Source organism: Haliaeetus albicilla, chromosome 8, assembly GCF_947461875.1.
Source record: "Haliaeetus albicilla chromosome 8, bHalAlb1.1, whole genome shotgun sequence".
NCBI lineage: Eukaryota > Metazoa > Chordata > Aves > Accipitriformes > Accipitridae > Haliaeetus > Haliaeetus albicilla.
In genome coordinates, this window is record NC_091490.1 from 24741953 (window position 1) to 24767576 (window position 25624).

Below are 25624 nucleotides of genomic sequence, written 5' to 3' on the forward strand. Positions count from 1 at the left end.
ACAGAATGAAGAGATCTTACTTGACACACCAAGACAAAAGATTTTTCTCCAAATTAAAGGAAGCTCATGATATCTACAATATTTCCAAATTACACCACATTAGCTAAAGAAACAGAATTTGCTAATCAACCAAAGCTTACTTCAAAACTATCTTACAGAAATAAAACGTGATTTACATTAAAAACTAGCTCTTACTGTTTATGACATCTGTCAATTTGTAATACTTTAGTCAATGAGAGTAGAAGATACCTCCAGCTATATAACCAGTATTATCTGTGGATGCTACGCATAGATGTGATCTCAAGCATGTTATCTGAATCCAAATACAGGTAAATGCCCTTAATCAGAGCTTTTATGTTTCTGAAATTATCGTGGAGTTGTCTGCATGATTTTTTTTTTTTTCATTTTTTTTCTTAAAGGGGTTCAGTCACCTTATACAGACTATGTATATTTAGCACTGCATTATCACAAGCATTTCCTCTCTTCTTTTATGTTCCCGGGAGGAAAAAAAAAGTCTTCAGAATAGCCCACTCTCACCACCTTTTTCAGGTTAGGAGGGTAATCAGTTACTGGAAGCCCTTTGTAGCTAATGATTATGTCATTTATTTTACTGGCCATTGTAGGGTATTGATAAATGGGGCACTCCTGAAGGTAAGGTTATTCTGAACACATCTTCCTGCCTGACACTTGCTATCTTTGTTGAACAGAAGCCAAGTATGCCTACTGCAAGCTGAATTACATATTGTCCAGTTACTAGGATATACTTCAATAAAAGTGTAAGAGCTACATTTGCAATATGCTTTTAAAAAAAGAATAAAAAATGGTAATTCTCTTCTGTTTGAGAATACCGAGAAAAAAGTTTAGTCTAATGGCTTTTATTACCTTTCACAAAAGTGTTTTTAAAACCTCCTTAGATACTGTAGTTAGATCCTGCAAAGTCATGGGAAGTCGTTCACTTGGTTTCTTCGATATACGAACATTTAAAGTAGTGCTAACACACAGGGATTCCCTGTAAATCCACACTTAGAATCCAAATGCCTGTTTGCATTCCAGCTACAAGGGAGTGCATGCCTAAAGGTACAGGTACTACATATATTTCCTTAGAGACAAGGGGGCATTGCTAACTTACTGCTAATTATAAAGTGAACTGGTAGCTCTTATTTGGTATTCTGCAAATCTTCAAGAATGTTTTATTAGCCACTAAATACATTGGGACTACTGACATCCTGAAATGCTCCATTTTTAATAAGCTACCCTATCACCTGATATAACAGTAAAGTTACAAAGATCATATTCATGAAATCAAACAGATCTTCTTGGCATTCTATCCAGGCTCATAATAAAAATGCTGTCTTTTTAATTAGATATTAATTTGGAACAATTTTATGGAGCTGTCACTGCATTTAAGCCCACCTACCCAGAAATCTGCATTATCTGGGAGCATATAATTGAACAGAATTAAAATAGATTATGCAAAAACTGAATGCATGGTAGCCTAATACATGCACTGCCATACCCTCCTCATCAATAGTTAAACAAATTCAGCAATATTGTTGGCAAGATACCACAAACAGAGTTGAAGCAATCTCATGCTTGCATTAATTTTTATTTTAAAAAAATTTAGCTTGTAATTTCTTCTATCTTCTACATACCTAAACAATGTAGGAGATTAAACATACCAGGGACATATTATTAGATCTAGGCATGAAACAGTTAACAGCAGTGCACATGCCAACGTTTTAATAAGGCTTAACAATAAAAAGCTTCAATCCTCCACTTTCACTAGATTTTGTTGTGGTGGTTTTCCCTTGCTTAGGGCAATCCATCTGTTAATGTTGACTTGCAATATAGTTAAGCTCGTACACGTATAAAAAGCCTAGAACAGCTAACCTAAGCAAGAGTAAGCTCAAATGAATATTACAGAGATAGAACAATTAATCTTAGGCAAAGATTAATTGTGTGTGCGCGCACGCGCATGCACACAAGCACATATGAGTGCACTCCCGTTATTTCTTTTTTTAGGAAAGACATTCAAAATGCAAATTATAGAAGGGCAAGCTGATCGCTACAGTTTGCAATAACACATTTAATTATTTATCCTCTGATTAGGTTTTGACAGCTATTTTACATGCTATAATTTGTTTTGATTTACTGTTAATTTTTTTTAAAGTCTATTGCTGATCTGGAAAAAAACCCCCACAATAAAACCACTATGACAGCAGTGATAGAGCTTAGTAAATATTCATTGTTAAAAACGGCTCTGCACTGTGACCAGTGCTGGTATCCTCCCTGGGCCAAACTGGCCTTGTTTTCAATAAAACCAGAGAAGTATCCTTTCCCTTGAGCCCTGTTAGGCTGAGGCTGCAGTTGGAACTGTCATCTTCACACAAAAGCAAAGGGGTTGGGTTTTACAAACGCAAAGCCTAATTGGGAGATCTTCATGGCTGTACCCTTGACATTTATTAAAGCCTCATCAACAAAAGAGGAAATAACCGTACTAATTAGCAGACCCACATACAAACTACTATTTGTTGGGGTAAAAGCAGATTCACTTCCTATTGTAAAGCAAACATCCTCCCAGACCCCAAAATCCTGTTATGAACCAATTATTAAAAAGGTCTTTTACAGTGAAGCAAACTTTCATATCATACATAATGTTTCAAAGTAAATATGTTTTACGGCATCTTAGGTAACTATTAGTCAGTATTTATGTTTAACTGTTTCCAGGAAGTGGAGAATGAAAAGCTCCATGCATGCAGGTAGCATGACAAAAAATGTAACACCAAAATGGTTATATTTACAAGTCTTTAAATTTTTCAGTATGGAAGAGATAGTAATAAAGTGCAGAGGTTCCTCTTGTTTGGAAGCAAGATGACCATTAAAAGCAATCTCTCTCTTTTGTTTGTTGTTTGTTTAGGTTTTAGGGGGGAATATGCAAATACACTGACATTGCAACTTAATATCTGGTCCTTACGTTAAATATACATCAAAAGTGCATGAACTGCACGTTAGCACTCTCCTTATACTGCCATAGACACTCATGGGCACCATTTTAGAAATCTGGGTGGAGAGGTTCATTTGCAGGATAAAGAGTTAACAGAAAAAAGGATTAAACCTGACAACAATAGGAATCTGTGAAATTCACTTCTTTTAAATGGCAGATTCAGTACTAGATCAAACATAGTCTCTCTCATATACATGCACTTGTGAATACAAATATATATTTTTATTTGGATGTAAAGTTTAAAATCACCACTTATTCATAAAGAACTTGCATTTATGTTATCTTATTCAAATACTTACCAAGAACAAAAATAAAAACCAGAGTAGCAACAGTAGACTATTGTTTTTAGAACTGTTTTGGTTTGTTTCCTTTTGGGGAGGAGGTAAAATTGGGAATAGCCAGAGTGAGAGGTGAAGGAAACGGTGCGAGAGCAGAGTTCTTGGGGAGCGATCACCATTTGCTCCTTCCTGCCTACTGGGAGCACAAGACACTTGGGACTAGAGCTGGGGAAAAGACACAGGACCTTTGGTTTGCAGCAGGGCAAAACTGCGGGGCTATTAGTTACAAGCTTTGCTAGTAAACGAACTCTATCTACGTATTGCTAGTAAACAAACTCTATATACACACATGTATATGTATGTGTGTATACACATACATAAACACGCATGTGTATATGTATATATGGAAACAAAACTATGGATAGATATGTACTCCTCCTATCTTGTTTTCAAAACTAAAAGACGCCTGGTAGAAACAGCAACAATGATATTAAAGGATTTAGGAGTATACAGCTGTACAAACACAAAAACATATAGAAGTTAAATTGTTCTGCCCAAACACAGGCCTTCAAAAAAAATGTTTAATTGTACCAAGGTAAGTTATATTTCTTTGTATCCCTAGACTCCTGTACCTAACAGTAGACAGCACTACCATATCAGTAAATTGCTGCAAATTTCTTTAATAAAAGCAGCCTACAAAAATTCACTGACTACAAGGGTACATTTGTGTTACATACTTACAGAGATACATACAACTGTAGATTCCCTACACTAATCTGTGAATGTTGGCTTATAATGCATTAAAAGCTTTTTAGTACCTCACATTATCAAATTATTTGGGGGGGAGGGGGGGGGGAGTTGCTATACATTAAAATGACAGTTATCTATTATAAACAAATATTTTAAGAACCATTCATGTTATTAACATTAGAGCTCTATACTCATACATTTAGAATTTTATACCTTCTCTTCTGATACTCAGTGAAGAAAATCTATTCTACACAAGTTCCTAAAAGAATACAAGCACCACAGCCGCCTGTATATAAAAATATACTGAGGGCACATTGTTTAAAACTTTATCACTGGCTTTAAGAGATCACAAAAACATGTACAAAGTAAAACCTGCCTAAATAATTAAAGCAGAAAGTCTTTGTATTATTTATAACCCTACTAAAAATAATGACTTAATATTAACGTACAATTTCATAATCATTTAGCAATAATCTACATCAGTTCTATGTTAACTTTCACAAACTTTATATTTATTATGGATAAAAACTAATTCAAAATCAAATTGATTAAATAGACAATTTGGATTTTTATCATTGCAATATCTAAAGTAAAAAAACAATTGTTACATCAGCTGGACTGAATTTCTATACTTAATTCTCCTATGAGGAAGATACGTGCATTAAAAATCCATATATAAACATTCATTGCATGTATTAAAAATATGCAGTAACAATATAATGTAAAAATATATACCCACACATTAAAATATGTATATATGCAGGTATTTATTCCCAGAAAAAAGGTGTTACAAAAATTATTTTATTGATATCATTGAAATAAAACTGTCAAAATTAATCCAAAGCCATTAGAACACTTGCCAAAGTTGAGACACCTACACCTGTTACTTCAAGTCAAGACTAGAAAGGATTAGAGAACAAAAGGACAAGAGATTGTCACCATATTAACTAGCTGACTTATAAAACAATAAATCATAGCTATCTGAGCAAGGTTAAAGGCTGTATGACTGCCAAATCAATTTATAAGAAATACCAAATTAATGTGCCCCACTATAAGAAACTAAAAAAGATAGCTTAACACAGACCTATGAATAGAGCAGAACGCATTGCTCTGAGATGCCTTTATCAAAAACAGTATTTAAGAATTAAATCTCAGACCCATATTTATAAATCTGCTGGTTTTTCCCCTCTCAACAGGGATGAAATATGAATAGCATTTTTCCTCCATTCAAGCAGTGTAGCAGTATTTGTATAAACATAGCCTTTTAATCACACTATCCAAACACAGACAGTAAAATAATCTTAAACAGATTCATGATGCATTACTGTAAGCGGCAAAAAATTTTCTTCATATGTACGTGAATAAAAACAGAAGTTTCAGGTCTCTTACCTGTGCCAGTCTTCGTTTTTCTGAGTTTGCTCTTTTCTCATAATGCAATGTGTAGACGGGAGCAGTCTGTACTGCACCAGCACTGCAAATTCCATACTCTTCCTCACTCTCCTACGCAACAAAACAGATTTAAATTCCTTTATTTATAATCATTATCTGCAAACGTACCCTCCATATTATGCATGCAGGATGCATTCAAAATTATCTTGCCACAACCTATTACTGTCATGAAAATACCATCTGTAGTAAGAAAATCAAATTTAGCTTTTCAAGAAGATGAATTGTCAACATTGTCACTTAAAAGATGAATTGTTCAAAGGTCTAGGAAATATCTTTGAGAGTTTTCTTAAAATAGCATAAAATATATCTAAAAACCAGTTCCTTCTCCCTACAGAAAAATCTTATGTGGAAACAAAATTTTCAATGGGAAAAGCAGCTGCAGAATGCTTAAAACACCTTTTCTGACATTTCTGCTATGTTGCTTTGCAAAATGAAATACTCCTTTGTTTTTAAACATTGTCATTGTTCACATATCTTATGAAACCAAAACGGACACCTACACCTTCTGAAATACATTCTATTGCAAGTCTCTCCCATCTCAAATTCTCAGCTTGAAGCAAAGGCTTCAATTGTGATATCAAAGCAATCAACTTTATGAAAACATACATCCTGTTAATGTATCTTTGAAGACCTCTGTTGTTCTATGATAAAATATGCAAACAATAAAGAGATTATTCAGTGGATGCATAGAATGACAGATAGTTGCCAGAGGGCTCGTTATGAAAAATGTATTGTTGAACAAAGGGCTAAGCATATTTCAAAAGTCATTAAAAACACAAATCTCATGTGATTTGTAAAGTATAAGCTTCAAACTGATACAGGAAGCAATGTAAGAAAGTAAAAAGTGTACTACATACCTTGTGTTTTAACTTACTCTTCACTTCTTTTATTCCTTGCCTTGCCTGATTTTTTGCCTAGAAAAATAAAAGGAGTTAAGTAGCTCTGCAAGACACTGGCTGTAGTCATGGAACATACTTTATGATGCCATACTTATTTTACCTTTTTTTAAATACCTGATGATATAAAGAAGGGCAGTAACTTTTAATACAAATTTCATACATGCATTGTCAGCATATTTTATATATTCATGCTTTGTCCATATATTTAAGGATTTTTTTCAGCATGCCAGTGCTGTGAAAACATACATACTCAAAATTTCTCCAATATTACTACGGACAGGCTAAAAATGATTGTATACATCACTCCTTTATTTCAAATGGTGCTTTAAATTTGAAAGGATATTTTAGCAACAAGGCATGTTGGAAAAATGTTAAGATTTTCAAGATGACTGCTACAGTGTTCCAGTCTGGCAACTTGCAGGGCAACATCAATCTTAAGAGAAATGAAGTGATTTCATATGCAGATGGAGATTTTGCCCAGTGTTGCTGAACAACATAGTGCTGCTATTTAGGGAAGAATTCCGTATGTATTAAAACAGGCAGCCAAGGATCACTGTTGCATAGAAAACAGCCAAGACCGTTCTTCAATAGAGAAATGAATTATCAATACAGAATACCATGTACTTATGTTAAAAAAATGGGGCGGGGCAGTAGGGGAGGAGAAGGGGGAGTGTAGAAAAAAACAAAAGATGAGGGGATGACACCAAAAGCCCTAACCCCTATAGAAGAAAAGGTATCTTTCTTCAATTAATATTGGAAAAAAATACAAAAAGTTTTCAAGGTTGTCTTGGAAATAGGACTTTTAAAAATATATTTAAGGGCATAAACATGTGGAAACCACCTATTTTTCTATGGGTTTCTATACATGGAAATTCAGAAAAAGAAAATAATTTTCTTGAATCAAAAGGTCAGAGAGCCTTTTTGATCCTTAAATCATACATCTATAAGCTCAATAACAGCACAATGGGGTGCCATGTAGCAGATGCTAACCTGAGAGCCACTTTAAACTTTCCAGATCATGCTCACAGCATTTGGATGAATTTTGGAGTGCTCTGTTCTAACTCTGAGGGATGGTACCAAGCACATTACTTAAGGCTATCAATCAGTTATCTAGCAATTAAGAAATGCAGATTTCATTTCTCTAGTAGTAGGCTCCATAAAGGGCAAAAGCATAAGAAATTAAATGGGGTATAAATATCAATACCTTATACACACAGATCCTCACCAAATTTACCAGTGTTTCCTAGCATACACAGAAGTTCACCTTGAAGAACCTTTATTATCAAGGACATAATTATCAAAATTGAAGGCTGGGAGAAGGTCATGTAACCACAGTCTAAGCTAGTACAAACTGAAGAATAATAATTTGCAGATAACCTGTTAAGGAACCACTTTTTAAATCATAAATAAGTCCATGAATATGAAGTATATTTAATTTATTTACCTGTTTCTCTTCACGACTGCTGTGTTTTTCAACTGATGTAAAATTAAAAATTCTGTTTGAAAACTTTACTTAAAATACACTAGCTTAGACTGCTGTACTGATTTATTCAGGACTACTTATTATGCATCCAACTAGTGAAACATTTGGAAAAGCAAAAATGAAGCCAAAAGTCTTTTCCCATATATTAAAAATGCAACCTTAAAATACTTCCCACTTCATTTTATACTATTGCTGTTTTTCCATACTGCATAATACCATATAATTTCATGCTTTATTGGTTAGGCAGTCTTTGAAAACACGATCTTTTAAGCTCAAAAGTATAAGCATTAAATCCAGTTAAATGTGAGTATTCTAGTATCATCTTTAAAAGAGCAGATGATAGAAAATACTTGCTGCACACACTACTGATGCTTTAACACATCTTTTCAATAGTGCAGCATTAGTGCCAAAGTGAAATTGCATCTGTGTAAGCCAGGACTCCATTTGTCCAGCACAAACTGTATCTCTTCTGAATAGAGATCTCTACATCATGTTAACATTATATACTAACTATATACTATAACACTATATTTATATTACATATAAATGTAACATTTACAAAATGTTTTACACTCATGTTAGCTTTGCAATGCCTGATAACACATGTATAAAACTCGTGATAAAGGTAATTGCCCTTCTTTATATCACCAGGTATTTTAAAAAAAGGTAAAATAAGGGACCTTCATGTAAATGAGAATTTCTATTTTCAGAGTCGGTATTTTAATCATGTTGTCATCAGGTTAGGAAGAGTTTACAGCTGTGTATCAAATATCTAAATGATATTCAAATAAGCTTCTAGTATGGATTACGACTGAAACAAAAACAGTACACTGATGCTTTGAAAATGTCTATTGTTATGTACAAGCTATGTGGAAGACTGAATCAACTCTAAATCCTAGTGCTATATGAGAAAACAAATGAAGTGAAAAAACTTTCTACAGGCTGAAAGTTTTTTTCTGAAATACATTTATAAAATGCTTAGGTTTTTAGTATTGAGGAAGAATGGGAGATTCTAGGAAGTTGTGGTATTTTTATGTATTATTTATGTGAAATAGATGATCTTACAAATTTATATGCTGTTTTCACAGCCGGAGTGGCTTTGGTCACTGCTGTGTTGATCAGTGCACCACCTTTCTGAAATAGACAAAAAAATGTATTTTAGGAGCATTTTAACACAAGTCAAACCTTAAGACAATAGCAAGGAAAAATAAAGTGTGCTGTAGAGAAATAACAATCTTCCTTTTAAATCGGTAAGAATAACCACAGCTGTGTTTCCTCCCCAACGTGCTGTCTGCAGCTACACAAGGGTTACAGTACATCATTATCATAGCTGACACATTTATCAATGCATTCTAAGAGAATGATGTATTTTCAGTCTTCATTCATTGTTACCATTTCAAAATCAATTCAGAAGGTATGGCTATTTTTCATGTGTTCCTATCATATTTATTATGCAACTTAGAAATACTTTGACCTGACAGAAAGAACTCTATCATTTAATCACACAAAAATTCTCTTAATCTAAAAGAATATATTTTACTAATCCTGCAGAATAACAAGGTTACACAAAGGGTCTTCTGCTAGCTAAACTGCACAAATCCATATTAACAAAATTGCTATTTACTAGAAGTTATAAACTTCATATCAAATTGTACTGTCACACCTAATTCACAGTTATGGAATGTAACATCATACAGAAAGCAGTGAAATCCCTGACTATACAGACAGAAATACCTTGTGCATTTTGGCATTTGTTTTGTATATGGGAGGGTTGGGGTTTTTTTAAATCTTCTAGAAAAACCCCACAAAATTATTGCATATACCATACACATGTTTTTTATTATAGAATGAACTTATATTTTCCTTGCAAATGAATGAACTTTTACCATTACATATATGTAAGGAAAAAGACAAAGATTTAACGAACAGGATGGCCAGTTATAATTACTTAACCAAGTTTATACCTTCACTGTATGCACCCACTGCTGATAAGATCGTGAATTTCCTGAAATAGAAATGTAAAATGTAACACAATCAAACATACATTCAACATTTTGAGTGTTTCAAACCTCCTCACAAATATGCATAAAAAATTCCCTTAGAGGATTATTCACTAATTTCATTCTTCCCAGACAGACAAGGAACGCAAAGATAAGAATGTGTTCATTAAGAAAAAAAACCCTAGGTATCTCTTATTTCATGTTTTCTAGTTTCTTTGTAAAAGTGTATCTTTTCACCACACAGAGTTTCTAATTCTAACTGAGGCAGGAAGAGAAATTAAAAGTACGATAAGGGAACATTCTGCTAAAAAAGTCTACAAAGAAAAACACCAACTCGAAGGAAAGAATAACATATAATGAACTGCAATCAAGTGTAATAATCCCACTGGACAAACTTTCAAGTACAAAAATGACATGGACTGCTGATGGACCATCCCAAGGAAAAAGAATGAGAGAAAAGTCTAAGGATTACAGCACAACTATATACTCCAGTGCAGGAAAAATCCTTTTAAATTATTAACTGTATCTACTTTCTTTCACAAAGGAAAAACTCTAAAAGGCAAGTGAGAGCTACTGGCTTCTGTAGGACTACTGAGGACTACTGTGCCACTAAGCTGGCCATGAGGGACAGGGTTAAATTCCACCGAGCACTTGATGAAGAAATGAATACTATTTCCCAAAGGTGCTTCAGCTGAACACCAAAGATTGGGTCCCTGATCCCTCAGAAAGTTTTAGAGTACTTTTATCAGTCACTTGAACACTCCAGTAGTGTGAACTGTAACTAACCCTAGACAAGACATTCACATTGACAAGAATGCTGAATTTTCAGAGAGTTTATCCACTTTGAAAGGACCATACTGATATATCCTTGATGTTAGACTTTTAACAGTTCTCAAAACTTCTTAAGCTTTGCAATAATCAATTAACTAAGGCCTGAGTGGAATTATTGCATTGGCTAGTGGAAAGCCAAAACATTCTTCTGGAACATGGCTGAGAACTAACTAGATCATTGCAAAAGGTATTCCCAAGTTTCTCAATGAGGTGAAAAACACTGAGCTGTTTAAACTCGTAACAGGCACTTTCACCCATTCCACTAAATTCTTTTCAAGCAATTTTAAGACAGCTAAACTCTCAGGAATGATGGCACAAATGAAAGCAATGCTCACTTAGAAAGGAGAGAGCCTGATGATTATTACGATCCCATCTCCAGTAAGAACATCAAAGAGCAACCTAAAGCAAAAATGACTCATTTTTTACTTCTTTGATCTGGCTCCCTGGAACTACCAGAGAAGGTAGCATGCAAATAACATATAATAAGGTGAAATTTAACCACTGCTAGTGTGTTAATGAAATTGCAATGAACCATAAATACTTTCTCTGACATGACATTTCATAACTTCAAATTCTTATCAACAATATTCATATATCATATGGCTTGTGGTGTCCTTAACCATGACTCCTTCCACATCTGAGCTTTCTCTGTCACAGCCTATGACTTAAGAAATTACTAGAGACAGTAAATGAGATCACAGAAAATCACGAAGAAGTTTAACTGTCTTCTAGTTGTGTAGAGAGACTTCAGGGAAGGCAATAAAGAAAACAGATACTCATCTACAGAAAAGGCCACATTAACACTGTATATCCTCAGCTAGAGTTGAACCTCCTGAAACTCTAGCAAGAAAATACTGACTCCTTAAAATAAATTATTATTAAAAGAGGTTCAAAGGTTTTAACTTTTTCAGTTTTCCTTATACTACCACCATTGATATTAGACCAATGCGCCAAAAAAAAAAAAAAAAAAAGATTGCTTTAGTAAAATTCATGTGATTACAAATTACTTTAGTGCATATATTCTAAGAGAAATCCAAGTGCTAAGCCAATCAGTCATCACTATATTCTTGTACTAGATAGATATCACTAAATTCTAATGCTTCCACAGAATAACACATGTAACAGAAAATAAAAATTTAAGTTAAAAGTGCAAACTGTAATGAAGATGGCTGACATTTCTTGTCACATATAGTCACAGGGAAGTAAGTTTTGACCACTTTACTGGAAAAAAAACCCCAACAGAAATCTAAGTTTTATCCTCCAATTTCCAGCTTAATATTCTGTGCTGCTTTAGTTATGTTTGCATATGTGGAAAAATGCAAATTAAAAAAGAGATTACTTAAAGAAACACTTTCCATTTGATTCAGTGATTTTTTTAAATTATGCTCTCTATAGCCAAGAATATGTTTACCTGTCCTTTTAACAGCTTGTAGCTTACACTAACTTTCTGTGACTTTTCTGAAGGCTAGGTTTCACCTGTTTTTTTGAAACGTTGGGCTTCCTGATAAAGTTGATGGGAGTTAACTCTGCAAAAAGATCATAGTTCTACCCCATTAGCGTCACAAAATGTCACCCTCAATTGCATACATATTGTTAGCCCTGCACTTCATAACGATAATGAGACAGCAGTTATGTAAATACTGAATATGTGCCCTAAGCAATTTGTCCACAGCCTGGCTTGTCTGACTTGAAAAGTATGCACACAGTGCAATCTAACCAAGAACTGCTAGTGAAGCCAAGCACTCCCTCCTGAGCAGAGCCAGGTGAGACGTGGTTCACAGGCTGCCAGAGCACCGCCAAGAAACGAGCTTTATCTAGCTTCTGTTGCAGTTTTATTGCAGCCTCCTGACCCCCTAACTGCAGTCAGCAAACAAACTCTGAATACTGACATCACCTATCTGAATAATGGATGCTCAGTGCCTAAAATCTGTACAGAGCAGCGTTAAGTCACCCTAAAAAGGCAGAAAAGAAATAAATCTCTGTATAACTAGCCACACTGTAATCAAGGAAAAACCCCACAAATTACGTGCTAGATCATAGCACAAGACACAGAGGGCAGCAGAAGGCAGTGAAAATCTTGAACAAAAGGATTTATGTACTCCGAGTATAAAAAAGATATTTTGCAGAAGGTGCAGAATGGCTCTGCACCACTTGATGGTTTCTCTGTGGGGGCTAAATCTTCTCCTCTACATGTGCCCATTTCAGGGTAGTCTTGCAAAGGAGGACCATCTAAAGCTGCCACACACAGCTCAGTGGATTTTCTCAAATCACACAACCTCCGTTTACTGAAGAAGCTTCAAGACTGACCATAAAATAGTATTTGTGCTGTGTCATGCATATTTTGATCCAATATTTTGATAGCATCTATGATACCTCAAATAACAATAGAGCTGTACTAAATGTTTAACAGGAATCCATTCAATAATCTCGTAATAATCAGGAATGTATTCAGCACGCACTCTTCTATATGGGTTGTCCTGGTTTCGGCTGGGATAGAGTTAACTGTCTTCCTAGTAGCTGGTACGGTGCTATGTTTTGAGTTCAGTATGTGAAGAATGTTGATAACACTGATGTTTTCAGTTGTTGCTAAGTAATGTTTAGTCTAAAGTCAAGGATTTTTCAGCTTCTCATGCCCAGCCAGCGAGAAAGCTGGAGGGGCACAAGAAGTTGGGAGGGGACACAGCCAGGGCAGCTGACCCAAACTGGCCAAAGGGGTATTCCATACCATGGGACATCACATCTAGTATAGAAACTGGGGGGGGGCGCGGCACAGGGGATTGCTGCTCGGGGACTAGCTGGGTGTTGGTCGGCGGGTGGCGGGCAATTGCACTGCGCATCATATGTACATTCCAATCCTTTCATTATTGCTGTTGTCATTTTATTAGTGTTATTATTATCATTAGTAGTTTCTTCTTTTCTGTTCTATTAAACCGTTCTTATCTCAACCCACGGGTTTTGCTTCTTCTCCTGATTTTCTCCCCCATCCCACTGGGGGGGGGGGGGGGGGAGTGAGTGAGTGGCTGCGTGGTGCTTAGTTGCTGGCTGGGGTTAAACCACGACAGGGTTAACTTTGTATGCTAGCTAATGTGAAAAGCTTTATAACAATTGTCAGTGAACATAGCTGAGGGAAACAACACAAGGAATAATATTTTTGTTTATGAAGAAGGTAAACTTCCATTGTCCCTTCTCAGATTATATATAAATGTTGAATTTTTTTCCTGGTTTTTTAGAGTAACACATTTGCTGGAGAAAGAAAATTTCTCTAAAAATTCAGGAAATCACTCTGATTTCTGCACTGCAGAAATAATTAGATGTGAAAAAAGTTAGAAGTGTTTATGGAAAACATAACTATCTAGAAAAAGTTCAGCACCACACATTTCAAAATTTTTTTAAAAATACAGTTTACACAGAGTGTATCATATTATATAAACATGCAGTTAAAAATGTAAATAATACAGTGGTATTTCATCATATACTGAAATCCAAGTATTATTTTACTGGATTAAACAAACATATCTTCATTTGATATACTGATATAATGAGATACATAATAGTATGTGCACCAGCAGTGATTTGTTAAAGGCTAAAACCTTTCCAAGAATGAATGGAAACAATGAAGCAGTATTACAATTAATGACTTGAAAAATTTACGGGACATCATGAGGACATCATCATGTTGAACAGTTCCCAAAGAAGCGTCAATGAGTACACTCAAATTAATTCTGTACCTCCACAAAAGCCTCCTGCTGTGATTTCTTCTTCAAAAACATCAGAGAATCCTCTTCCTGCATTTAATTTTGATAGTCGACCATCAATAAACTGGAGGGGGGGGGGGGGGGGGGAAAGTCACACTTTGTTATTGCTTTACAGTGTTATAGTTTTAAGCATGCACATTATAATGGAATATGTATGTTCAAGACAACGTACAGCTTAAAGATAATATACTGCTTTTAGATGGATTTTGCAAGAGTAGTTGCAACTACGAGCAGCAGAAATGTCAGAGTATTTTATATAGATCAAGTAAATTAGCTATATTATGCAAAATTTACAAATTTTTGTTCAGAAATATTTTAAATGGTGTTCAAGCTTTTCTTGCTTTTCTAATGGCATGAAAACATATTAATTTATTTCCTTACAAATGGTAATTTGGATTTATAATCATAATCATATAAAGGTCACTAAGACATTCCGTGATGTTCTGTTGTGAAATCATAAGTTTACTTTGTATTATCAACAAAACAACATAAACAAACCTCTCAATCCCTTTCTGGGCATGCATCAATGGGCCCCAAGTAGAACTTGCTGTACACAAGAAGTACCTTTAGAACAACTGGAAATATTTCACCACACCCAGTTCAAAGAAACAATAGGCTACGACATCTGCTCGAGGTCCATTAAAAGTGTATGTGTTCTACATGAAAAATGACCCTATAAGGACAGTATGTGAGTCAAAATTGTAGCAGAACCATCCAGTAAGCAGCAGAGGAAGGCTGTGGCTTGTCTTCAGAAACAGTGGTAGCAGATTTGACTGGCAGCGTGCAAGCTGACTCAAAGGACCTTACATTTAACTGTATGGGAATGTGACACAAAGTGCCAAAACAAAGTGAGGCATAACGCCAAGGCAGACCTCTAAGACCCTGTCCACCGGACTGAGCACAGTTCAGGGTTGACACCAACTGTATTTTTAAGTTCTAACACATCTGTTTGCCCTTTTGTTTTTTTTTTTTAAACCACTAACACCTATTTAGATGCATCTTGAGATGCATATTGCAACAGCTGTCCTTATGCAGAGGTTACAGCTGCGCATGCATGTGGATTTGCATCTACCTATAAGTGTATATGCAAAGACTGAAATGATCCAAATATGTCAGAAAAAGTCAAAATAAGATAATTAATGATTAAACCTCTCAGAAGGAATGAATACATTCTTTTCAAGAATTACCGGGCTTCAAAGAAGTACAACGAGCATGTTCTTAAAGGTTTAAAATTCTTTCAAGAAGCAACCCCTCCCTTTTTGTTTTGAAAAGGCTAACTCAAGTCTGAGACATAAAGTGAGAAAGCATTTTTCCAATTATACATGGTTCATCTTCTAGCAAGAATTCTGAGTTATTCACTGGTACTAAACAGTACATAGGAACTAACCAAAATTAATTATTTGGCTATATCTTATTTTACCACAGATTATCCAAACGGTGTCAGTGACAATCTGATGCTTGTCAATGAACAGACTAGTGACATGAAACAAATTACTCTGTCAGAGTACAAAAAATCTGGCAGCAAGAATAAGGCAAGCACAAAGATAACCATTTCTTTCTCTTTCTTGTCTAAATTCCTTCTTATTTTTTCATTTTACTCCAAGTTGGCTTTTTTCCAAATAGGTTGGTTCATGGTCAGACCACTATGGGATCACTGGATTATTTCACAGTAAGAAAAAGAGATAAGAGCATCTTTAGCTACTGCTATGGAAAAAAAAAAAACAAACCACCTCCCCCCCACATCCCCATCCCCAGCCTTTGAACTGTAAGACATTATCTCTTTTGGAAAAGTTATAAATTCATTCCATACTATAAATTAACATAAGATTTACAGACATACCCATCATTTGGTAAAATTCTATTAACAGAAGGCTGATACACTGACTGAATTCTAGTTTTTAGAGGATCACTCCAACTGAGTATTTAATGTAAATACTGACAAACAGAACAGTTAGCAAAGAGATATTAGAGAAATTATTTCAAGGCAGTTGTGTTAGTAGTGATAGTAGTAGTTGTTACTGTTTGCCCTTAAACTGCTACATGAAAAGAATAGCATGTGGAATTGCACATACACTTTATGGTTTTCTCCTCCCTTTTTTCAAACCCATACTCCCTCGAAAAATCTGGGCCTGCTATTTCAAGAAACACATTTACTTTGGGATAGAGAGTCTTTGGTTGACTACCACTTTCAGTGACAAACTAGTAATTCCAGTGCTAGTCTTGGATTTTAAGATGACTAAAGACAGAACTACCATAATCCTTAAATAATTTTGAATTCTAAAACCAAAATATAGACCATATCCGCTTCAGAAGATCTTGTTGCACAGGTGATAAAGGGTGGGGGGTGGGGGAGGAAAGATGATATTTGTGTGCTAAACCCGATCATTTATTTAGGCAGGAGTAAAAATGCCAAGTCAATTCACCCATTACTACAAACAGAAAGTTGATAGAAGCAAAGAAAACAACATAAATGTGATTTCCACACAGTAACAGCTCAATAGCTTGCAAGAACAGAGCTCAACACATAAAGCTTGTAAATGAAAGTTGACATTTCTAATAATTTTCGAAGACTTATGATTCTTCAAGTCCTAATCCTGCATTCACTATTTATTTGTCTAGTTAGCACTTTCCACCATTTGAGGAACAAATCCCAATAAATGTTGCAGATTACATTGCTTATACAATTACATTATTTAACAAGATAGTCTAGCATTATGTTTCATGCTAGTTCTAAGAATGAATTAATATTTTCCCTGGACACTCATCGGAACTATTTGACATGTAAGATGCAACTATTAGTTGTTTATGTTTGCAGCTTCAAATAAAGATTAACTAGTGTAACATGGAAGGTAGCTAAAGGGGAGCCTTTCTAAGGCTCAAAAAAGCTAACAAATAGATAGCATACATAAGAGTACAAATATCAAAGATGTGGAAAAAAAACAGTGAGAAAAGTAACATAAGTATATAGTCTCAGAGAACAAACATTTAATCTGAAGAAAAACTGTCATATACAGAATATTTAATCAGGAAATAGGAATATTTACTATATAAATAATAATTATTTTCTTTCTGAGAAAAATATTTTTATATGATTAAATATCCTAATAGTTTAAGAATAACAATAACCATTTTTTTTTTAAATTAAATCTATTCAGGGCAGAGGACAGCTTTAGAAAACTAAAGCCAGCAAAAATGAACTTCACATGTCCCTATAGCTGTGATCCATATCAGGGTATTTATCATAAATTACTTCTATGAATTCCTGGAAAATGTATGTTTTGCATAAACAGTTTGGTATATTCTGTTTTAGAGCAATATAAACAGTCCTGTCAACTTCCAAAAATGTGAAGTCATCAACCTGATGTAAAAGACATCTCCATAATTTGTAAATCCAAGAGAATGGTTTGAGGCTAAAAGATAATCTAGGCATAGTCCCTGCCAAAAATACCCTGTCTCAATTTTCAGTAAAGACTATGATGCTGAATAAGGGAACAAAAATACAAGTGTTAATGAAAATGGGATACAGAAATGGACATTATAATACCTGAGGAATAAAACTCGTGTCAAAACCCCCCTAGATTCACCTCTGTTACACGATTCTAAGGAAACCAGCACATATATCTGGAAGTAAAAAAATTTTTTACAAGTCTATGAAGGTAAAGGAAACACAATTGAAGTGAAAAATAACAGTACCATTTCTTAAAAAACAAAGGTTGTGATAAGTGCTGGTCTGTTAGTTTGCCCTTAACAATTTGATGAAGCTGACAAATAGATTTGCGGGGAAAAATGGTAAAGGAGAAAATGGAAAGATACAACATGAGTTATCAAAACACTGGTTCTCACAGATTCTTTGACAATTAATGTTCTAGATAAAGGAAAAGCAATTTATCTGTATGACAGAAAAACCTCTTGCATGTGCTTCAAAATACTAGTTTAGATGAAATAAAAGCAGAGTACTTGAACAGTACACCTGAACTTTAGGTTGGATGAGGACTCGCCCAAAAAGGAGCTAACCACTTGTAATGGCAGGAAAAGTGTCAGGCTAGAACTGTCACCGATCATGGTGTTTCAGAGTAAGTGTCAGGACTGATCCTATTTACAGGTTAGTTAATGATTTTGGTACAAAAGATTGGCACGTGCTAATACATTTGGTGGTATCATTAATAGAAAGCACATCAAAATGCAATTCAAAGTAAAAACAGATGATGTTGAAGATGAAAATAATCTGAATGGGAGTAGCACATAGAATTAATTCCACAATTTATTCTGACAGTGATTTCCTGGTACTTTGGTGAAAAGATACTACAACTTCCACAATTAAGAGAATGGTTAAATTAGAGGAATTAACATGTTTTAATGTAGGTGAGAGGGGGAGAAGATTAAAAACCTACAAAGAAAAAAGGACAGAGGAAGGATGTTATAAAACGGCACAAGTAAAGCTTACTTGCCAGTTATGGCAAAAAGTGTGCATTTAAAGTACCTATTTTCGGCTTGGTCTAGGTTTAAGGCTGCTTCTAAGAACTATTTTCTGCTTAAAAGATTTTCCAGAACAGCATAAAATACAGTTTAGTCTTTTTTGAACACAAACAACTTTGAAAACAGCTCATTTGCCAGTGGGAAAAACTGGAGAAGATGCAGCTGGGCTGAGGATTAGCTGAAGAAGTAGGAGTAACTTTCGCAACAGGAACTAGAGGAATGAAAAAAACCCCTACTACTACTATTAAACCACATACCTCATCAAAATTGTTACTATTTCCTAATCCTCTAAAATATATTATTTCCTTCAGTTGAAATAAAATTAAAACAAGCTATAAACAAACTGTAAACTGATTCTGTTTAATTGAACACATATTAAAATGTAATGGGTAAGTACAGAGCCACACTGACAAGCCCATTCATTTCAGTGGAGTTAAACCTGTTTCTTACAGCTGAAGATCTTGCTTTAGTAGTAGTAGTGTGACAACAATTTAGAAACATTGCTTGTAGGCAGCTTTCCATTAAGTTTCATGCTAGCTTATCACACTGAGATACGCAAAATGTAAACAGTTTACTCTTACTTCTCTCCATTTGAATCATAAGTACTGGATGCTTCAAAAGGTTTCAGATTTCTTCTTTATTATTGTATATTTTTATTTACATTTTGTTATTGTATAAAATAAAACACAGTAAAATCAAAAGGAGGCCAATTCTATGATCACTATTTCCTTAACTTTTATACAATAGGAAAAACTTATTTTCACAGGACTTGTACAAACTATAATCCTTGCATAAATCTTTTCTTTAGACACTAGCCTCTGATTAACACCAAATGTTTTTTGAAAATTAGAAGATTCTACATATAATGAATTTCCCTTATCTATCATTGTAGTATATCTTCAAAGAAGTCCACCAGATTATTTAAACATGAACTCCCATGCCTCAATCATTCCAGATATTTGCAGGCAAATACATACTTTTATGAGACTTCTGATTTCATTCACATTTTCCTAAAAATCTAGTAATAAGTTTCTTAGCACCTTTTTGATGCAATGTGGTCATGTGATGAAAAGGGAGAAAAGAGTTACAGAATAAAATCAAAGAAAAAATTCGAAGACTAATAAAACTATTACTGAGCTGTGCCAGACATTCAACAATTTGGTCTCTATTAGTTCAAAATCTGCATTAACAGATTAGCTAGAACATTTTTCAGGCCACCCCTATGGCTTGGGTTTGTAACATTCTCTGTGTGCATACTTCAAAAAGCCTAGTAATGAAAATTGCAATTACAGTATGAATCCAGTTTTTAATAAAATGCCACTGAAGTCCAATTTAAGCAAGCACTATGCTGTTTAGGTTCTTTGGTCATGAGCCAAGAGAGCTGAAAATGGAGTTCAACTATCAAGCTGGGAGATCCATGATTTTTCTTGTTTAGATGAGCTGCTGACTGGCTCTGAAGAGATGCTGCACTGGCTCTGCAACCTGGGGCTATTTTTTGTTGAGTTCCGTCCCCGTCTCCGTCCCCCCCAGCTCCCCTATAGTTAAAAAACTATACCTGAAGATTTAAAAATACAACAAAACTGGGATGACTGACTGTACACAAAGTACTTGTACTTATATTTTATACCAGAGTTTCAGAAGCTGACGGAAAGGAAAATGTATTTAAATATGGGTAAGTTTTAAGAGAAAAATCATTAAACTTGGGTCATCTACCCTCTCATACCTGTTTAAACAGTTGAAGATTAACTGCAGTTTCCAGGAACTGCTTAGTAGTACTGGAACGATGCTTCACAAAACTATTCTCACAGAACGTTATAGGCTCCCCCTAAAAAATTTAAACAGAAAAAATCAGATGGTAACTATAGTATACAAATATGCTGTTTTATTTAAAATTCTCCATTACAAAATTATTTATTTATTAAGAGTCAATACATACAAATATTCCCTTTCAAGCTATTTTGATAAACATGCATCCAATTAAACAGATGTAGACAACAACAAGAAAAGCCCAAAATCTTCATACAATATTTAAATAGTTCTCAATACATGTTGCAATTGAACCTTTGGGTTTTATTAAGTCAGTCTACAAAATACACATTGCAAGGAAAAAGTAAAGTGGTTTACATTTGGTTCATGTTACCTTCATAGCACTCTTCATTAAAAATTTTGAGGAAGTGGTTCAAATTTTGAGGAAAAGCAGGTCCACTGCTTCAAATAAATTTAACATGCATTATTGCTCAGGATTATTCTGATTCCCTGGCACGCTAAACCAGCAATACTAGTAAACCAAAACTCTAGTTCAGTCCAAAAATATCTATCTGTACCAAATTATTTTTATATTTATTCTACCAAAACATGAGAAGATTGATAAATATACTGCTGATATAACAGGAAATTATTGAAATATATATCTATTTTCTTTTTACACAAAACAAAAGCTACAAACTTTTCGGAACATTGTTACGGAGAAAGTTTGAACAGATGAGGTTAACATTTAATACAACAAAACATATTTCCCCAACATGGGAAAAGTGCATAGCCTACAGCTACCAAAAACCCTGCACCAAAACACTCTGATGATGAAAGAAGATAAACAAAAATTCATTGAAAATGAAATGTATGTTGAAAAAATTATTACTGAAAACAACACTCATAAAAAATAAAAGATGCTAGTAAGATTATTTATAAACTATCAAGTTGACTCCTATGTTATTGCCTAATTTCATTTAAAATTTGCTATCTTCAGTGTGCACAGACCACTGGACGTTTCTGATGAGGATTCTCTCCAATTCTGTTATTCTTGTCAATACTTTGTGATAAATACTTGAAAAGGTTCAGCATAACTGGATAAATAATAGGTACATTACAAAGTTTGTGTAGTGATCAAGGCACATGAACTGCTTTCATCATAAAGCCAAAAGGCCTCTCACCCAAGTTTACAAAACCAAAATAATTACCAGGTTAGAAACGATTACCAAAGGTCTCAAAGACAGAAAATTTGGAATCCAACAAAATGCCACACCTAAATGTACCGTAGAATATTTTACTACCCAAAAGCTACATATACAGTGCAGTGCCACAACAGAATAAAAGACACCTCAGCCATTCAAAAGAAAAAAGATCAAAAGACAGCTGCTGTACAGAGACAATAGCTCCAACTGTTAGCCGCTTTAAAGACAAATTTATTCATGCCCATGACCACCACAGCTTTCTGCTCCTAACCCTGTTTAACTTTAATCACACATGCTATTTCACACATTTTCCTATCATTCTGGCTAACTGTGCAGCTATGTATTTCCAGAATACCACAAAGTGTTTTCCACATGTGACCTAGGTGAGTTCGGTGGAGTAGCTCTAAATCATTTTCAACTGCTCTTTACACCTTGCACTTCATTTTTAAATGGTTCCAGTATGATCCAAGGAAATGTTGCAGTTAAAACACCATGACGTCATTTTAAAATCCTATTCTTACGATACCAAAAGCTCTCCTCCTTTTAAGCCTCTCTTTTAAGAGGTCCAATCCTTCTCAGGAAAGTACTTAAGTTCGTGTTTAACTTAGTTTTAAGTTTTACATCCTTACTTCTTTCTGGAACCTCTGATTTTAGAAAAGAAATCTCAGTGGACAGCTAGAAGCTATACATTTACCGAACGTATTCCTTCCCCTTTCACAGGTTAGCTGGAATGCTGTGATATGCAAACCCATCTGAGTACAATATGTAGCACTGTGCCAATCAGGTTCCAGGGGAAGCACCCAAGTTACTCCACCTACTACTTATCCCAGGATAACTGCTGAACACTGTACACATGCAGGACATGCTGGATCTGCCAAATAGCTTGAAATGTTTGTGGTACTTTAAATAGCACTGCCTTCCTGACCCACTTTGCATTAGCTATTCTTGAGCTCCTAAAGACTCTTGTCTTAAGAGGATGACCCCAAGCTACTTAGCAAATTCAAAGTGCATCAAAACAAATGGAATAGTCTCCAGTGAGACATGGTGGTAGAAGACGTAGCGTTCCTGAGGGCAGGCTCTCTTCTCAGTTCTGTCGTTCTTCCAGAAAATTTCAAGGCAGGAAATTATAACAACTCCTTATTTATATATATAGTTGTTGTTACACAAAGAAATGATTTCTGGAAATACAGAGGCTTTGCAGGGGTGCAGAACTGACTAGATGATGATTCATGACACACTATGAAACATTAAATTTAGGACCAAAGACAGAAAACAGTATTTTCAAAACACACTATTTGGAAAAATAAAAACTAAGCTATGCCTCCACTGCCACTTTCCCAATTGTCTTGGTGTCCCGGTTTCAGCTGGGATAGAGTTAACTGTCTTCCTAGGTGCTATGTTTTGAGTTCAGTATGTGAAGAATGTTGATAACACTGATGTTTTCAGTTGTTGCTCAGTAGTGTTCAGTCTAAAGTCAAGGATTTTTCAGCTTCTTGTGCCCAGCCAGCGAGAAAGCTGGAGGGGCACAAGAAGTTGGGAGGGGACACAGCCAGGGCACCTGACCCAAAGTGGCCAAAGGGGTATTCCATACCATGGGATGTCACACCTAGTATAGAAACTGGGCGGGGGGGGGGGGGGAATCGCCACTCGGGGACTAACTGGGTGTCAGTTGGCGGGTGGTGGGCAATTGGACTGCACATCATTTGTACATTCCAATCCTTTTATTATTGCTGTTGTCATTTTATGAGTGTTATCATTATCATTAGTAGTTTCTTCTTTTCTGTTCTATTAAACCGTTCTTATCTCAACCCACGGGTTTTGCTTCTTTTCCCTATTTTCTCCCCCATCCCACTGGATGGGGGGGAGTGAGTGAGCGGCTGCGTGGTGCTTAGTTGCTGGCTGGGGTTAAACCACGACACTTGGGAAAGATGAAAGAGAAAAAGGAGAGGTTATCTTCCAGCAGAAGAGAAAACAGGCATGCTTGCTCTCCCTTTCACATCAGCCTGGGAAGAGAGAGCAGTCAGATAGTTTTACTTAATGGCACTTCTCCTCCCTGAGCCATGTAGCAGAACGCCAGGAAAGGGTAGTTCAGCACACATTTTTAGTGCATGCCTGTAAATTTTCCCAAATACTTTCCTTTAATCGCTGGATGCTTCAGATACTTAGTAAGCACTCATGCATTGGTGCCTCTGTTCCCTTATCAGTACAGTTCAGAGACAGAATAACCAAAGCTATTCCTTAGCTGCAAATTTATTTAGGTCTATAAAGAGTTCACATCCAAAAGTCATCTATGTTATTTGAAACTACTGACAGCAAGGTTGCTTTAAGAATTTGAGTAGGTTTAAAGCTCCTACCTGTTCAGCACATGAAAATGAGAAAATCTGTTGAAACCTGTAGAAACTCCACACTGAAGTTCTCTCAGAATATCTGCTCTAGCTTTATATTATTTAATGCAATTTCAGTAATTAACTCCTAGCTCTTTTATTTGTTCAAGGCTCTGAACAAAATTGTTTTCCAAATAAAACTTTTTAAAATCTTCAATATTATTACTATAAACACAAAGCCCTCTGAAGTGCTATTTAAAAAATAAATTATTGAATCAATATAAAGAAAAACAGCTCTAGAAGTTTTTGTACGTAAAGCTTATAACATTCTCGTTTCTGCAAATACAACCATGTACCTTTAGAAACTGAGTTTTGGAGGAATGCTCCACTGATAATTTAACTCCTAGACCATCAAATGGCCCCTGTTGTATTGGTCTACAATGTACTTCCAAAACAAGTTCAATCAAATCCCAGTGGGGACACTATACTGAAAAGTAGACAGCTAATACTCAGACCAAACAATCTATGTCCAAACAAGATACCTGTCCTTTTAACAACAGTTGCTATAGAATTTTCTTCCCCTTTCATAGCTTGCCACACACAGCAGGGATTTCTTACTCTACGCTACATTCACATTTTAAGTAAGCTATTTATACAGACCCCAATAGAACGTGAAAACAGTGAGCTAAAACAGTGTGATCATTTTAAAAGGAAAGATAATCTAGATTAGAAGGTATGTTTGTGCTTTCTAAATCTGTTGATACTTAACTTGAGCAAGAAGTACAAAATTCAGATATTTCAGAAAACACTCATATCGGTTTAGTGTGAGATGACTTGTACCAACTATTTGTACTACTGCTATAATTAATACCATTTCATATGGTAGCACTCGCTTATTACATTAAACTGTATTTTTGTTTGATATTAAAATTCCTCTGTTTAAAATCAAGGAAGTACAAAGCTGAAATTGCATCTGCTGTCATGACATTCAGAGATGAAGGCCAGGGGATAACTGAGTATGACCTGTGATTCTACTCAGGAAGGTGCCATTTAAAATGACAAACAAATTTCTGCAAAATTTGCAAATTTCTTGCAATATACCCCCCCCCCCAAAAAAAGATTCAGATGTGCTGATTTTTCTTATAGTCACAATTAAACCCTACAACAACTCCTATTAATACAGTATCTATATTCAATAAAGGACTACTACACTCCTTAAGACAAATTAAACAATATGGTTTTCACCATGTAAAATAAAATTCTTATGGAAGTCACAATAAATAGTCATAACAGATATTACACAGGGTGGTTCTGGATTTAAACACAAACTATGTTCTGGTATTTCATTACTCTTTCTCTGTTTCTGTACTCTGCTGTACTTTTTATGCCCAGCTCTTGGGGGAAAGGTAAACAAGTCACTGCCC

At 35.1% G+C, this 25624-nt stretch overlaps 1 protein-coding gene across 8 annotated transcripts in view; it reads right to left on the bottom strand.

The window, feature by feature from the left end:
- Positions 1-25624, bottom strand: part of DENND1B (DENN domain containing 1B) — a 171892-nt gene that overhangs the window by 18051 nt on the left and 128217 nt on the right. For 5 of the 8 annotated variants that reach the window (XM_069789372.1, XM_069789368.1, XM_069789373.1 and 2 more), the window contains 6 exons: positions 20649-20750; positions 14423-14513; positions 9828-9868; positions 8929-8997; positions 6339-6395; positions 5422-5532 (listed from right to left, as the gene is read on the bottom strand). In XM_069789372.1, coding sequence (XP_069645473.1) covers positions 5422-5532; positions 6339-6395; positions 8929-8997; positions 9828-9868; positions 14423-14513; positions 20649-20750 — 471 coding nt within the window. Of the gene's footprint in view, positions 1-3126; positions 3508-5421; positions 5533-6338; positions 6396-8928; positions 8998-9827; positions 9869-14422; positions 14514-20648; positions 20751-25624 lie in introns of those variants that run through there. The other 3 variants (XM_069789374.1, XR_011325803.1, XM_069789370.1) reach the window with 3 other exon arrangements.